We start from the raw sequence: 14,850 nt of genomic DNA, 5'->3' as shown, positions 1-14,850 counted from the left end.
CTTGTGGGGACTAAGGGGAGACACAAAGTGTCCGTAATCCTAAATGAGTCTGTTTTGCCTTTCTTGCCCTTCTTCAAACTAGATTGCTTAACCGTAGTGATTTGGATGAAGCTGACCCGTTGTTTCTAGCAAACACAGTTAAGAGAAGGACCAAGCTGTGGACCTTGGTGACTGGGCCAGGATGGGACTTCCTCTCTTCTAAGCGTGACGTCATCCCGGAGCTGAGTAAAATGAGCGAGGAGGCCAGCGAGACTGGACAAAGATACAGCAACAGTCAGCCCATTTTAAAGCGTCAGAAACCTATCCGACCTTACATCTGTTCCACGCTAGACTTTCAAGAAGAGAGAGACTTTTTGGCCAAAACTATCTTCCCTCAGCTTAATGACTTCTGCAGCCCCCGGGGCACCTACTTCAAAGCTGTGGACCTGAGATGGTCAGCTGTGAAAGCCCATAAATCCTTCACCAGCAACCAGTTCCGGCAGCACTCCTGCCTGCACGCTCAACACCTGAAACTCTGCCTGGACTACGTAAACAAATGCTTCCCGTTTTTCATCTGCCTGCTGGGGCAGACCTATGGAGACTTCCTCCCCGACTACACACCTTTTCTGTTATCCAAAGTCAAGGACTTTGAAAGTTTATCCAAGGGAGAACAGAATCTATACGTTGCTGCCAAAAACGGTTATCCCTGGGTCCTGAAGACTCCCAACTGCAGCCTGACGGAGTTCGAGATCATCCAAGCAGCGTTTCGGAAGAAATCTCAATTTCAATTCTTCTATTTCCGGACAGCACACTCACTGCTGCGGACTTTCAGTGAGGAGGAAGAGGAGGAAGAGGAGAAGCTGTCCTCGGCTTATCTGGTGAACAAACAGGGGAAAATCAAGGTCGGGAGGCTCAAGGCTAAGATCATTGGCGAAGGGCTTCCTGTCAGATTCTACAGAGACCTGGAGGAATTGGGTGAAATGGTTTTCAAGGACTGGTCTGCTGTTGTGGAAAAGCTCTATCCAGTCACTATGATCATGGAAAATATAGGTGAGTAAATCCACAGATGGCTAGGTCTACCATCAGCATTGGGGAAATGTCTTGTGTGTCTCCCGGGGAAGGAATCTGTGTGTGTGTGTGTGTATGTGAATGCATGCCTTCACTGTGGTACCTTTGGAAGACAGAGGACAACTTTTGGAGTTGGTTGTGCACATTCCTGTCTCTCCAGCCCACATTTCCTTGCAGTTCTGTCTCCATCTCCCATCTTCTTACTGTATCCTGCACTGGGATTACAGGCTCAGGCCACCGCACCCCGCTTTTTGTGGGTGCCAGGGTTAGATCTCAGGCCTTCAGGCTTGTCAGTGCTTTTACCTGATGAGCTGTCTGACCGGCCCAGGAAAGGAACTGTTAAACAATTGATGTACTTGTTAAACATTTTAAATTAATACCATCGTTCTGTAGCATATGTTTCCCTCTTTAAAAATATATTTATTTAGTCAGATGTGGTGGTGAATGTCTTTAATCCCAGCATTCTGGAAGCAGAAGCACGCGGATCTCTGTGAATTTGAGGTCGGCCTGGTCTCCAGATTGAGTGCCAGGACAGCCACAGCCCTGGTACCTAGAGAACCCATGTCTCAAAAAAAAAAAAAAAAAAAAAAAAAACCAAAGTCTATATGTGTATGTGTGTGAGTACATGTATGTGCATGTATGTGCACCATGTTTCTATAGGAGCCTGAGGTCAGAAAAGAATGTCATATTCTCTAGAACTGGAATTATCAGTGGTTGTGAGCCACTATGTGGGTGCTGGGAACTGAAACTGGGTCATCTGTGCAAGAAGACTTTGGAACTGAGAAGAAGAGCTAATACCGGGCCTGGAGACTATCGGGAAGTTCGGGAGCTCAGAGAGCACCTAGAATATCTGGCATTCACATGTAGGTCTAGAGGGACGCTTTGAACCAGGGTTGCTTTTGTGCCCTCCCCTCTTGTCTCACCTGCAGAGAATTTTGATTATCAATGAAAAGGCAAGCATCACCATCTAGTGGGTAGAGGCTTTGGATGTAATTGCATGGGACGGACCACAGTGAAGGACTGTATAGCTCTAAGTGCCAACGGTGCCACAGTTAGGAGAAGAGGGAACTTTATTGTCTGGTGATATGTGTATGGTGGCACATTTAATTTTTAGGGTTTAGCCCTTGAAGGATGTCTCAGTCAGGGTTTCTATTCCTGCACAAGCATCACAACCAAGAAGCAAGTTAGGGAGGAAAAGGTTTATTCAGCTTACACTTCCATATCGCTGTTCATCACCAAAGGAAGTCAGGACTGGAACCCAAGCAGGTCAGGAAGCAGGAGCTGATGCAGAGGCCATGGAGGGATGTCACTTACTGGCTTGCTTCCCCTGGCTTGCTCAGCCTGCTTTCTTATAGAATCCAGGTCTACCAGTCCAGGGTTGGCACCGCCCACAATGGGCTGGGCCCTCCTCCCTTGATCACTAGTTGAGAAAATGCCTTACAGCTGGATCTCCTGGAGACATTTCCTCAACTGAGGCTCCTTTCTCTGTGATAACTCCAGCTTAAGTCAAGTGGACACAAAGCCAGTACAAAGGGTAATCTTCTGGTCTTGCAGCTGAGCAAGCAAAGGCTGCTGTACTGTGGTTAAGTGTCTGACTACTGACTGTAGGACCAATCTCAGTTTTGAATTTGCTCCTTCTAGCTCTCAAATCCATACTTGTGGACTTCTTTACTCCTTGGCCTGATCCTTTATGACTAATGAGCCTGAGAATTTGTGAGAAAAGCAGACTCTGAGGCCCCATTCCTGCTGAATTAGAATTTGCATTTTAACATGAGCTAACTAGGTTTACATGCAAGTTAAATTGAGAAACACTGCTCCCACATCATATTGCCTCCCAACAAAATGATGGTTAGATTCTTTTTTGAAAATAGTGTCCTATGGGCATGCATGTGGTAGACTGAAAAGCCCACCTCAGAGTATGGATGGTTCTTCACCCAGACAGGCTTCAGACGGACCTGTGATGTCCCTAATATATTCACATGTATGGGGTATTATTGAGGGTATGAAGATGACTATACATGCTCAAGAGATGACATACAAAGGTTACAGTTTCTAATGTAAGGACTCGTTAATGTGGGCATGTAAAATGCACATGGTCCTTTCTGTGACCAGTCAAGAGACCTTGGAATGTGATAAGGATTGGATGGCTGGTTGGTGAATCCAAGAATACTGACCCACATAAAGTCATTTCTGTTCAGTGCTGCGGGGTAGCATTGTGCTGGTCACATGAAACTGCTTGTAAGCCAAACCCTTCGGGACCCCAGAAGAGAACATTATCAGTCCTATCAGTCTTTTTGTGACAACCATGGGTGAGGTTAAACCTTGCTTATAGACGTGCAGAGCCAAGGCTTTGTTTGGCTTCACGCAGGCTTTACCCTGGTGCTCAAATGATATCCCCAGGCTTGGGCTGAGGGTTTCTGAGCTGGGATCTGCTGTCCTGGTGTGGGCTCAGCAACTTGGATTCCCCCATCGTGGAAAGAAGTGTGACTATAGCAGCTCCAGGTGGGAAGTCAGAAACTCTAGTCTTAGCATTGGGTCATTGAGAGCCTGAGCTGGGCCATGTGTTTGTATTTGACTTGCTCACTGGTGCCAAAAATGTGATGTTCTGGTGAGCTAATCCTGGAGCTGGAGCTGAAGGACTGGAACTGGGACTTGAGGGAATCCCAGATGCTAATCTAGTGCTGCTCCTGAAACCAAGATAAGGTCGGGCGATGTGAGGTAGCCAAGAACTACAGACCACAGAAGTGCTGTTGGACTAGGGTTTGGGACTCTCTGCTCAGACCTATGCTAGATGCTAGAGTTCGGTTCCAAGCTGTTGAATCCAGAAAGTTATTACTGATAAGCCCCTGTTTCTTGCATAAAACAGTTTAATGGTAAATATTGCGGAAGAAATAAAAAACAGTGAAGCAAGTAAACACAGGACATGGCCCATGACAGCCATGAGGAGTTGTTAAGAAGAATGGATGCCACCAAGTGGGGATTGGAAGAATGTGTACAAGTGTGAAATGTGGCCAGTATTAATATTCTTTTCCTGATCTCAGTGTGAAGCCTGTCTGATTAATAATCACTAGGGTGGAAGAGTTAAGTGTTTCTGAAGATGTGGATGAAGGCCTTCTTACAACATCATTAATTGTATTTGTTAGTCTTTAAAGTGGTTTTGGGTATGCATGTGTGTGATGTGTGTATGTGTGATATACATGTGTGTGATGTGTGTGTGTGTGTGTGTGTGTGAGATGTGTGTGTGTGTGTGTGTGTGTGTGTGTGATATGTGTGGTGGGGACACATGCTGCAGCAGGCTTGCAGAGGCCAGAGGCCAGCATTTTGGAATCAATTTCTTCCTTCTGCTAGGGTTTTTGGGCTTGCTCAACAAATGTCTTTATTTATAGAACCCTCCTGTTGGGCCTATATTAGTCTGTTGTTGTTTGAGACAGGGTTTCCTTGTGCAGCTCTGGCTTTACTGGAACTCACTCTGTAGACCAGACTGGTTTTGAACTCACAGAGATCTATCTGTTTCTGCCTCCTGAGTTCTGGGATTAAAGGCATGCGCCACCACCTCCTGACTGATTTTGAATATTATTAAAAGGTTTGCTTATTTTGGGCCTTTTTAAAATTTCACTTTTAGTTTTGTTGTTGTAGCCCTGGCTGTCTTGGAACTTGCTCTAGACCAGGCTGGCATGGAACTCAGAGATCTGCCTGCTCCCTGGCTTTACTTTTAGTTTTAAATCACTTGTATTTGTATGTGTATGTGAGAATGGCTGTGTGGGGTATGTGTACATGAGTGCAGATGCCCTCAGAGACAACAAAGTGTCAGATGCCCTGGAGCTGAAGTTAAGGCAATTGTAAGATGGGGTGCTGGGAACCGAACTCCGGTCCTTGGCAAGAGCAGTATGCCCTCTTAACTGCTGAGCCATCTCTTCAGTCCTTAGGTTTTATTCTTTTTAAAAAGAGATTTATTTATTTTATGTATCTGACTACACTGTCACTGTCTTCAGACACACCAGAAGAAGGCATCAGATCCCATTATATGTGAGCTGCTGTGTGATTGCTGGGATTTGAACTCAGGACCTCTGGAAGAGCAGTCAGTGCTCTTAACCACTGAGCCATCTCTTCAGTCCAAGTTTTATACTTTATTTTTTTCTTTTCTTTTTTTTATTTTCCTAGTAAGATGATTTTTAAAAAATAAATTAGTTTGAAAATAAGTTCAGACTGATCGCTATTTGGGGCAAACAATCAGATGTAGAACAGGTGACAACAGTTCAAAGAATATCTGCACCATCTGTCCTTATCTGGAAGCTCAGGTGCTAACTTGTGTAGCATTGCCTTCAGCTACTGGAGAGCAAGCAGCACTCTGGTGCTTTGCAGCATCTGATTGGTCACTCAGAGCATGGCAGTACTTCCGGCTGCGTACCAATTATCTCAAGTCACTCAACTCTTCTTTCAGGCTTCCCACCTTCAGCCGCGAAGGGTGTTCAGTAGTCTGTAATTTTGGGATTTTCCTTGTCTAATATGATAGTAACACTTTTTTTAAAAATCGTTCTCTCTTAAACTGGGACATGCTTCATTTCCAGTTGCCCGAGGCTTCCTCCTGTTTGAACGCAGATCACACATTCCTGACAGGAACTCAGTGGTGTTACATCCTTCCTAGGATATGGTATCCGGGCGAAATACATTTGTTAATGATTTGTTTATTATTATGTTATGTGTATGTTTGTGGCCCTGTGTGAGTTTATATGCATCATGTACATGTACGAATCTACAAGTCCCAGCTGAGGATGTTGGGTCCCAGGAAACTGGAGCTGATGGCAGTTGTGAGCTACTGTGTGGGTACTGGGGTCTCTGCAAGAGCAGTGTATGCTAGTAACTGCTGAACCATTTCTCCAGCTCAGGGATGGTGTTTTAAAGTTAAAACAGTAACAACAGCAAAACACACTAAGATATCTTACTTAGTATTCTCAGTGTCCAGGTTGAATACAAGTTCCTGGCATCAATATGCTAATTTTTTAAGTACAAGTAAGCTATCCAATAGTCTATACACATGTTTTCAGGGATCTTCTACAAATTTCATTGTCTGTGATCTTGTGTATTAATCAAGCATTCACTCCAGGCTTGGGAAGATGGGGAAACAAACATCCATAGCCCCATGGATAATATTTACTAAAACACTTTAAATGACATTCCCAAAGTCCTCTTGTGTGTAAAATATATTTGCAATGACGTGACACGCCAAAATGAAATGTGTCTTTTTAATCCAAGCTGCCACTGGAGAAAATAAAGGCAGCTGCTGTTTTTCTGCACATTGTGAGAGCCACCATAGGTCATAGGTGTGGCTTCAGTGACTCTGGTTAAAACACTTCTGTAAAAACTAACCCTAGAGAAAAAATGTGCACCCTGGCAGCTGTTTCCAGTTTGAATGGCTGCTTCTCCTCCTCCTTTTCCTTCTTCCTCCTCCTCCTCATTCTTCCTTCTCCTCCTTCTCCTCCTCCTCTTCGTGCTCATCTTTAGAGCATTTGTTTTCAATTTATCTCGAATTTGCCAGCAAGGAAGAGAACAGACATCCAGAGGTCAGGGTCCCCCACATGTTCTCCAGCGATATCCAGAGGGACAATATAGAAGCCTCCTCCCCAAACTGGTCTAAGTTGTGGTCTTAACCTTGAGACCTCGAGTAACCAGAAGGGTTTTCAGAGCCCTAATCTGGGGTTCCTTGACAGTAGAGGGGAGCGAACTGAAGGAGCAACTGAAGAGGGCAGGACAGCAGCACCGAGAGAAAAGAGCACGTCAGGTCAAAGCATGGACATAGTTCTTGCAGTGCCAGGCAAAACGAGCCCCTAGAAAAAGAAGTTTGCAAGTGGCCACAAAACGAGGACTTGGGGGTGAGTTGGCACAGAGTCAATGACACAGGCTCTGGGAGCAGGTGAGGAATGCTGCAGCACGCTCCCCAAGTTTTATTCTTAAATGGATATATTTACACTAAGTCAATAAGAAGATACATGGTGGGTAAGTCATAAAAAAGCCTTAGAAACAGGTGTTAAATCTTTTCTTCTTGCCTTTTAATAACTCACATAGAGTTTCACAGTCTACAGTAGGGCAGTAGTAGACCATTTGGTAGTTTCTGAAAAGCAGTGTACATTCATCAGTGTAAATGTTGGTGTGTGTGTATGTGTGTGTGTGTGTGTGTGTGTGTGTGTGTGTGTGTGTGTGTGTGTGTACATGGGTATGCAGGTACTTATAGTGATATGTTTTGCAATGTTAATATGTTTTGCAGAGCATGGTATGGTGTGGTGGGAGGGTATGCCTTAGTGGGCCTGTGCTGAGGTATTCCTTCCTCTTGAGGTACCACATACAATGGGTCTTTTAGAATTAAGTTTATTTGGGGACATGGGAAGGGGGATTGAGAAGGGAGTAGAGGGAGGGGGTCAGAGAGAGAAAACGGGCTAGGTAACTGTTGGGCCTGGAAGGAATGCTAGCATGCTAACATATAGAACCCAGGAATCAGCCACAATTTCAGTGTTAGACTCTTGACCCTTGGAAGTATCATAACACATGAGTGAAAATGCTGTAATAATCCATTTTCTGTAAGCTGACTTTATAAATCAACTACAAAGACTTGGGTTATTTTATAGAGAAACCTGAGTGAGGCCCAAGATCAATTCAAGAGACTAGTTGGACTGTGAAGCCCTCCTAAATTCTATTAAAACTCTTGGAACTGGAAGCTGGCGTTGTCCAGACTAGGTTTCTAAGTTTATTCTGGCTCTAATCTCAACCCATAGGGAAGCCCAGCTAGTTATGGAGGTATAGGGGTGTCCTCTGGGAATCTATAAACCCAATCTGTGTTCTATTTCATAATACCCTGCCACCAGACTAAACTTGGATAGTATATCTCTCCAAAGACAGGACAGTGTTTTGGGAGGCCAGAACACCCTGAAACTAATCAAACATTTCGTTTGGAACTGAAGCAAACTGGAGCCGGAATGAACCTTAGAGATAGATCATGTAATTGTTTGGCCCTCCATATGCTACCAGAATTTAGATGACTCCCCTGTGACAAAGCTGTATCTGTGCTTATGATTATAGTCAATATTGGAACATTTTACCCTAAAAATATGATCTACTCCCCAACCTCTGCCATGGGGGACACACATGTACTACACACACACACACACACACACACACACACACACACACAGACCATGAAGTGGAACTCTCTTCGTACTAGCTAGAAGTTTGAGTAGACAGCAGATTATATATCAAGTCTAATTTTGTTTTTATCACTGTTGCTCTGAGGTCATGCGTGTTGGATTCCATGTCCAAATGGCACAAGAAAGGGTAAATGGCCTGTCTATGGTAGTGGTTCTCAACCTGTGGATGGTCTCAACTTGGAGCTTGCGTACAAGATATTTACATCACGATTCACAACAGTAGCAAAGTTACAGTTATGGAGCAGCAACAACATCATTTTATGGCTGGTGTGTGGGGGTGGTACCCAAGGGTCACAGCATCAGTACTGAGTGCTCTCCCAGAGGTCCTGAGTTCAATTCCCAGCAACCACATGGTGGCTCATAAGCATCTGTAATGCCGTCCATTAAATAAATCTTTAAAAAACAAACAAACAAGCAAACGGATGTTGAGAACCACTATAGAAAGCCTATGATTTGCTTTCAGTATTATATGGAGTTATATATAACATATAGGCTATAAAATACTGTGCAGCCACAGAGAGGAAGCAATGTAGACACATGAGTGGGCTCCATCCTGGGCATTTAGAAGAATCACACAGAACTAAAGACGAGAAACAACAAACCTGATGCCTTCCTTATCTCTTTCCGCTGTCAAGACTACAAACACAGCTTTGAGAATTTGTATCATGAAGAGTTTGAGGAGAAGTGCAAGCAAGTCTTTGTTATTTCCAAGGAGTCAAACAGAACCTTTGAGATACTGGAAAGGTTCGCTGCAGTCGACCTTGACTCTGACAGCTCTGCAGCAGCTGCAGGGCTCGAATCCATTCTGAGGTAAGAGCTCGGAAACTCTGATTGATGGTATGGGGCTGAAGCTAAGCGACCTGACTTTGGTAAGTATGAACCTGCAAGTTCAGAGTGTCTGTCCTCCCTTTCCCCATAGCTTTCTGTAAGACCCTGTGAGGGAAGCTACACCCAGACACCCGGGCAGCATGGTTTCCTAACCAAGTCAGCACCATGCTAATGTGGAAGAAGGAAATCCCATGGATCTGCCCCTAGACAAAGAACTACATGCAGCTAACTCCTACTGAGAAAAGGAGAATTAGCCTTCCAGCTTGTCATCTAATACCAAGTGGTGAGCCCTGAACTCATAGGCAAACAAACAACATGAACTCATCGAAAGCCGTGCCTCAGTTGGAGCGTTGTCGATCACTCCGCTTTCTTGGGGCTGTTCTCTATTCCACACGCTCTCTAGTGCTCTCAAGATGAAAAGCCTTTGAAGTCTCCTCCCTCGAAATTTGCTTTACAAATCTCTGACAATTAAGGAGTGACTATAAGCAAAAGAAACCAAGGAACATGAATATGTTTTGATAGTATGATGTCATTTACAAAGAGCTTCTACATATGTCATTATAAACTATATTAGTACATCCACCAAGCACTTTTTAAAATATAGGCCATATCATATTTAGGTTAACAAGGAATCAAGTTACTTTACATCACATGAGCTCCGCATCTGTGTTTCCCCTATGGAGGTGGGAGCTCTCTGTGTACTGCTCACAGGCACTGATAACGACGTCCCATTTCTAAACAGGGGAAGGCATCTTACAATGTTTTGCTCATTCTCCTCTGGCTCCTACTGGAGATCTGATTTAGTTTGTAAGAATTTTGTGATTTGAAGCAGAGCCACAGCTGCTGGCATGGTACAGGCTGGCCCTGGCGGTTACTGCCCTCGGCTTACTACTCCCATCACAGGCCACTGAGTGACCATGTGCTTTCTGGCAGTCCCGGTGCTCATGCTAAGAGGAAGGCAATGTATTTGGTTACCTCAGCATGATCCTCAGCCACTGCCTTTAAGACTATAGGAGACATATGTAGGTGATGGTTAAACATGTTAGGCGTGGATAGGTAAATCCTCAGAAGCACAGAGTTAGGGAGCAGCGGCTGAGAGATGAGAGTGGGGACAGAGAGGAGGGTGATTTTTAAAGGGACAGTTATTTTGTTTTGGATAGTGGCCATGCTCTGAAGTTCAATAGCAATGATGTTTATATAACTGTGTGTAATGGAAACCAGCCAAATGGGATCTTTAAAACTACGGGTTTTATGCTTTGTAGATTATTTCTCATTTTGTTTATTATTGTCAAAGAGTTCATCATTCAGATGAATTTTGTTGTAATTGAAGAATTCAAGCCGGACACAATAAAAGCACAATGATTAGGTAGTCTTTTTGAACTGTATGAAAACACTTAAGGCTCTGTTTGCTTTACCCCCTGGGACAGCGCTCTGTACTGTACGTTCCTGAATGCCGTGTGTAAATCAATAGAAGGATGTTCTTTGTTCTAAGTTGCAGACCATAGGCTCAATGCCAACTTTTTCCCCCTTTACTTATCTCTTCCCCACTCTTTCAGTTAGGTCCCTCTGTGTGGCCCTATTATGTGTGGTGCTACTACTACATAGTCTGGCTTGGCCTTGAACTTCTGGCCATATGCCCGTCTCTGCCTCCTGACTACTGAAGTTACACACATGTGCCACCACACCAGGTCATATGTCAACCGCTTATCAGTGGGACTTTTTGTAATAATGTTTCCATTTGTTTCTGAGAGGGTGCAGTGACACTCATTGATCTGACCTGCTTGGTGCACACAGTTGCAGGCTCACAGACACTGCAGGGAACAAAAGAGCTAAACCCCTGTCTCTATGGCATTTGATCCTGAGCACAAGGACTACGCAGCATGTTTGAGGAGTGTGCAGTGTGCTCCACGTCTTAAGGGCCAATGGAGTGCTATGGAACCTTGAAAGGGGGCCAGCTGATAGAGTGAGGGAAAGCCCTAGGTGATAAGATGATGTTTGGGTGACTAACAGAAGTAAGGAAGGCAGCCAGCTATACAAACATGGCATGGAAGAACATTCCACACAGAAGCAACTGTAACTACAGAAGCCCTGGGGCTAGAGAAATGGAAGACGCCAGGTAGCTGCAGGGAAAGTAGTGTGGGATGAGGTCACCTGGCATCACGGGTCACCCACGTGACATTTCCCAACAAGCTCATGCTGGGTGAAGGCAGAGGTAGGACTCAAAGGTAAACCCCTCTTTGGGAAACTCTCCGTGAAGGAATTTAAGTAATAGAGCATTGACTCCCAGTTCATCTGGATGAAGAGTGGATTCTTGTGAAATACCTACTTTTTAATGACTCAGCCTGGGGGCGGGGTGTTTATTTCAATGTGCTTTCTCACCAACCCTCTTGCATTGCTGAATCTAAATCCAGGCTCACGTGCTTCATTCATTCATTTATCCATTCAACAACTATTGTCAGAAGCTGTGCTAGACAAGAGTATGATAATTCTGGGGACTTTCCTGCCAGTGGAAAATCATTACACACACATACAAACACACATATGTATATGCACACAGGCAAGCCCCCCCCCACATGTGCCCACACAGGCAAGCCACACACACACATGTGCACACACATACACACACTTTGTATGATTGGTGCTACAGATTGCACCTAGGGCCTCATGTATGCTACGTCATACTTGGCTACAGGCATTTTTCTTTCTCTTTTCTTGAAACAAAGTCTCACTAAGTTATCTAGGATGGCCTTAAACTCCCTATCTCCCTGCCTCAGCATCCCAAGTAGCAGAGGTTACACATCCGCACCGTTAAACTTAGTGATATATTATGATTCCCAGTGTGAGGTGATAGTGTAAGCCTGTGAACCCGGCACGGGGAAGGCTGAAGGAGGAGATCAGGAGATCAAGATCATTCTTGGCTACTTAGAAAGTCTGAGGCCAGCATGAAGCCCTATCTCAAAAGTAAAATAACTTTAAGTCACAAGGTCTCCATCATGATGTTCACAGGCCTGAGGTGCCTCTGCATACACAGAAACTTCGGCTAAAAATATAAAGGACCGTAGACCACTCACTCCTGACACATGAACTGGGCTGTGGTGCCCTTTAATCCCGGCAGTCAGGAGGCAGGGGTAGGTGGATCTCTGAGTTCAAAGCCAGCCTGTTCTGCAGAGTGAGTTCCAGCACAGCCAGAGCTATACACTAAACAGAGAAATCCTGTCCTGAAGTGGGGAAAACCTGTGGAAAAGCACCAAGATCAGCTCCTGCCAGAACACAGACTTGTTTCTGTAGAGCTACCGGTTACCACACACTGGCCAAGGCTCAGCACTTCTGTCACCACTAACGGTGGCAGGTCAGCAGGACCTCCAGTTCTGTAGGTCTCAGGATTGACAAGTGTTCTTGGTGTATGGGTGCTCCTGTTCTCTGGCCTCTTCCAGTGTGATTCATAAGTCAGCCAAGACAGCTGCTGGTGGTGAGATGTGCAGAGAGGGCAGACAGGAAATGGACTGGGTTATCTCTCCTGGCCTAGAGCCCTTGCCCATGCTTGAAGTTCATGTCAGACAACTCTGGGATCTAGCCAGAGGAGCCTTCCCAAGCTACTAAGTCTCTACCCTCCTGATCTCATGTCTTACAAAACCACAGCTCCATGGAGGAATGACATCTACACAGTGAACTGAAGTCTACTAACTTAGGCCAGAGCATCATACCTCTTAGGGATAACTACCCAGGAAATGTTCTCTCTCTCTCTCTCTCTCTCTCTCTCTCTCTCTCTCTCTCTCTCTCTCTCTCTGTGTGTGTGTGTGTGTGTGTGTGTTTCTGTGTCTCTGTGTGTTTCTGTCTCCTCTGTCTCTCTCTGTCTCTCTCTTTCTCTGTATGCCTGTGTATGTTCTCTCTGTGTCTCTGTGTGTTTCTGTCTCTGTCTCTGTCTCTCTCTGGGTAAATATTTGAGCTTACTGCATACCCTTCTATTTTTTCAGAATAAACTCTCTTCCGAGTTGCAAGTCCATTTTGCTCTTGTCTGGGGAACGAGGCTGTGGGAAGTCCACTCTGATCGCCAACTGGGTCAATGACTTCAAAATCAGACACCCCGGAGTGCTGGTGATCCCATACTTTGTGGGAAGTACGTGTGAGAGCTGTGACATCATGTCGGTGATCCATTACTTCATCGTGGAGCTTCAGCGCAGGGCCAACGGTAACCGAGCCAGCCTGGTGGGCAGAAGTCCCCGCAAGCGAACGGAAGTCCCCTGCCAGCCCTTCCGAACCCCGCTTTTACTGTATATAAATACCAGCAGTACTGCTTCAAACACCTCTGGTCACTTGTCAAACTAAAGCCAGAAAGTCCCTGAGACCAGAAAACAAATCAGTTTTCATAAAAAGCGTGGATCTTAATATAAATAGGAAACCCATTAAAATGTGTTCTTGCCCATGAAAATAAAAATGACTCAAGGGACAGTCGGCAGAATGTTTTAAAGCATCAGCTGGGTTAGAAATGAGCAGCTGTTGCTCTTTTCCTTGGTCCTGTCATTCTCTTGTTTTCATCCAAATCTTCTATGGCCTCACCCATATGCCCTGCTTCTCCCTTCCTAGAGCCTCTTTGTCCTTCCCAGGTAATAGTCTACTAGGAACCTCTTAAATGAGTGCCAACCACCATTTCTCCCTATGGTCAGCCTGGAGGAATCAGATTCTTTCTACCCAGAGGCAGTGTCTGAAAGACTCAACTCTTCTGCCTTGGTGAAACCCCAACAAGGAATTTATTTTCATTGCTACTTCATATCTGTCGTTTTGCTACTGTTATAAATCGTAATTAAGTATCTCCTATGCACAATATCTGATATGTAACCTCTGTGAAAGGGTCATCCGACTCCCAACAGGGTTACAACCCACAGGTTGAGAACTGATGGGCTAGAGGCAGGGAGAGTGGAAAGGGCACACCTAGCCCTCCCGAGCTGGGGCCTGGATTCCCACTGCCATCTCCTGGTAAGAAGTTTGCCAAGTAAGATATCACACAGATGGAAGGGATGGCGTTGGAACAGGTAGCCTTGCCTTCTACTTTCTTTGGGGACATCTTTCTAACCGTATAGAAATCAGAAGAAAGAACATTCTAGTCAAAGGGGAAAGCCAAAGGAACACTACAATTCCTGAGCTGGAAACACAATGGGAAGAGCTGGAAACAGACAGAGGGCCAGTGTGGTCGGACCACAGCAGATGGATGGCAGAGTATCAGACAGAAGAGGGAGTGAGGACAGGGATGCTGTATATGGAAGGGGCTCTGTGAGGCAGAGTACCAGATACGGAGTTTGTTGAATGCAGCAAGAGGCCAGGGCAGAGTTTAGAGCATCATAGTGACATGACTTGATTCCAAATCAATCTGATGTGTGGGGAACAGACATAGGGAAGCAAGCTTGCAGACAGGGAGGGACACCTACTATCGCTTATCGATCGTCTTGATCAACATGTTGGTTGAGGGCAATAGCAGTGAATAAGGGCTGTGTTTAGTTTGAGAATTTGCTGAAGAATTGAAGGTAGGTTAAGGACATGGGGGAACTGTGGGTAACTCCCATCTCTGGACTTTAGGAATCTAAGTGAAAGGCAAGAGCTGTTGACTAAGACAGGCAGCTCCAGTGGGGTGGCAGGCAGGTTGGAGGAAGTCAGGAGCTCTACTTTGGATGTGTGATGTTTAAGATGCAAGGTGTGCTGTGGCAGTGATGGTGGCCATCGTGGGGTGGTGGTGTAATGGTGGCAGTCATGGGGTATATATGTTGTGCTTCATGCTGTCCTGGAA

General features: G+C 45.2%; 1 protein-coding gene across 1 annotated transcript in view; it reads left to right on the top strand.

Annotated features, from left to right (window-relative positions):
* Nucleotides 1–230: 230 nt before the first annotated feature.
* Nucleotides 231–14,850, top strand: part of LOC308434942 (tetratricopeptide repeat protein 41) — a gene marked incomplete at both ends in the record, with an annotated part of 55,200 nt that continues 40,580 nt past the window's right edge. Inside the window, 3 exons of the mRNA XM_080935387.1 lie at nt 231–1,029; nt 8,879–9,053; nt 13,046–13,260. Coding sequence (XP_080791513.1) covers nt 231–1,029; nt 8,879–9,053; nt 13,046–13,260 — 1,189 coding nt within the window. The remainder of the gene's footprint in view (nt 1,030–8,878; nt 9,054–13,045; nt 13,261–14,850) is intronic.

This window comes from Micromys minutus, assembly GCF_963924665.1.
Source record: "Micromys minutus genome assembly, chromosome: 22".
NCBI classification, from domain to species: Eukaryota; Metazoa; Chordata; class Mammalia; order Rodentia; family Muridae; genus Micromys; species Micromys minutus.
This window is presented reverse-complemented; position numbering and strand designations above follow the sequence as displayed.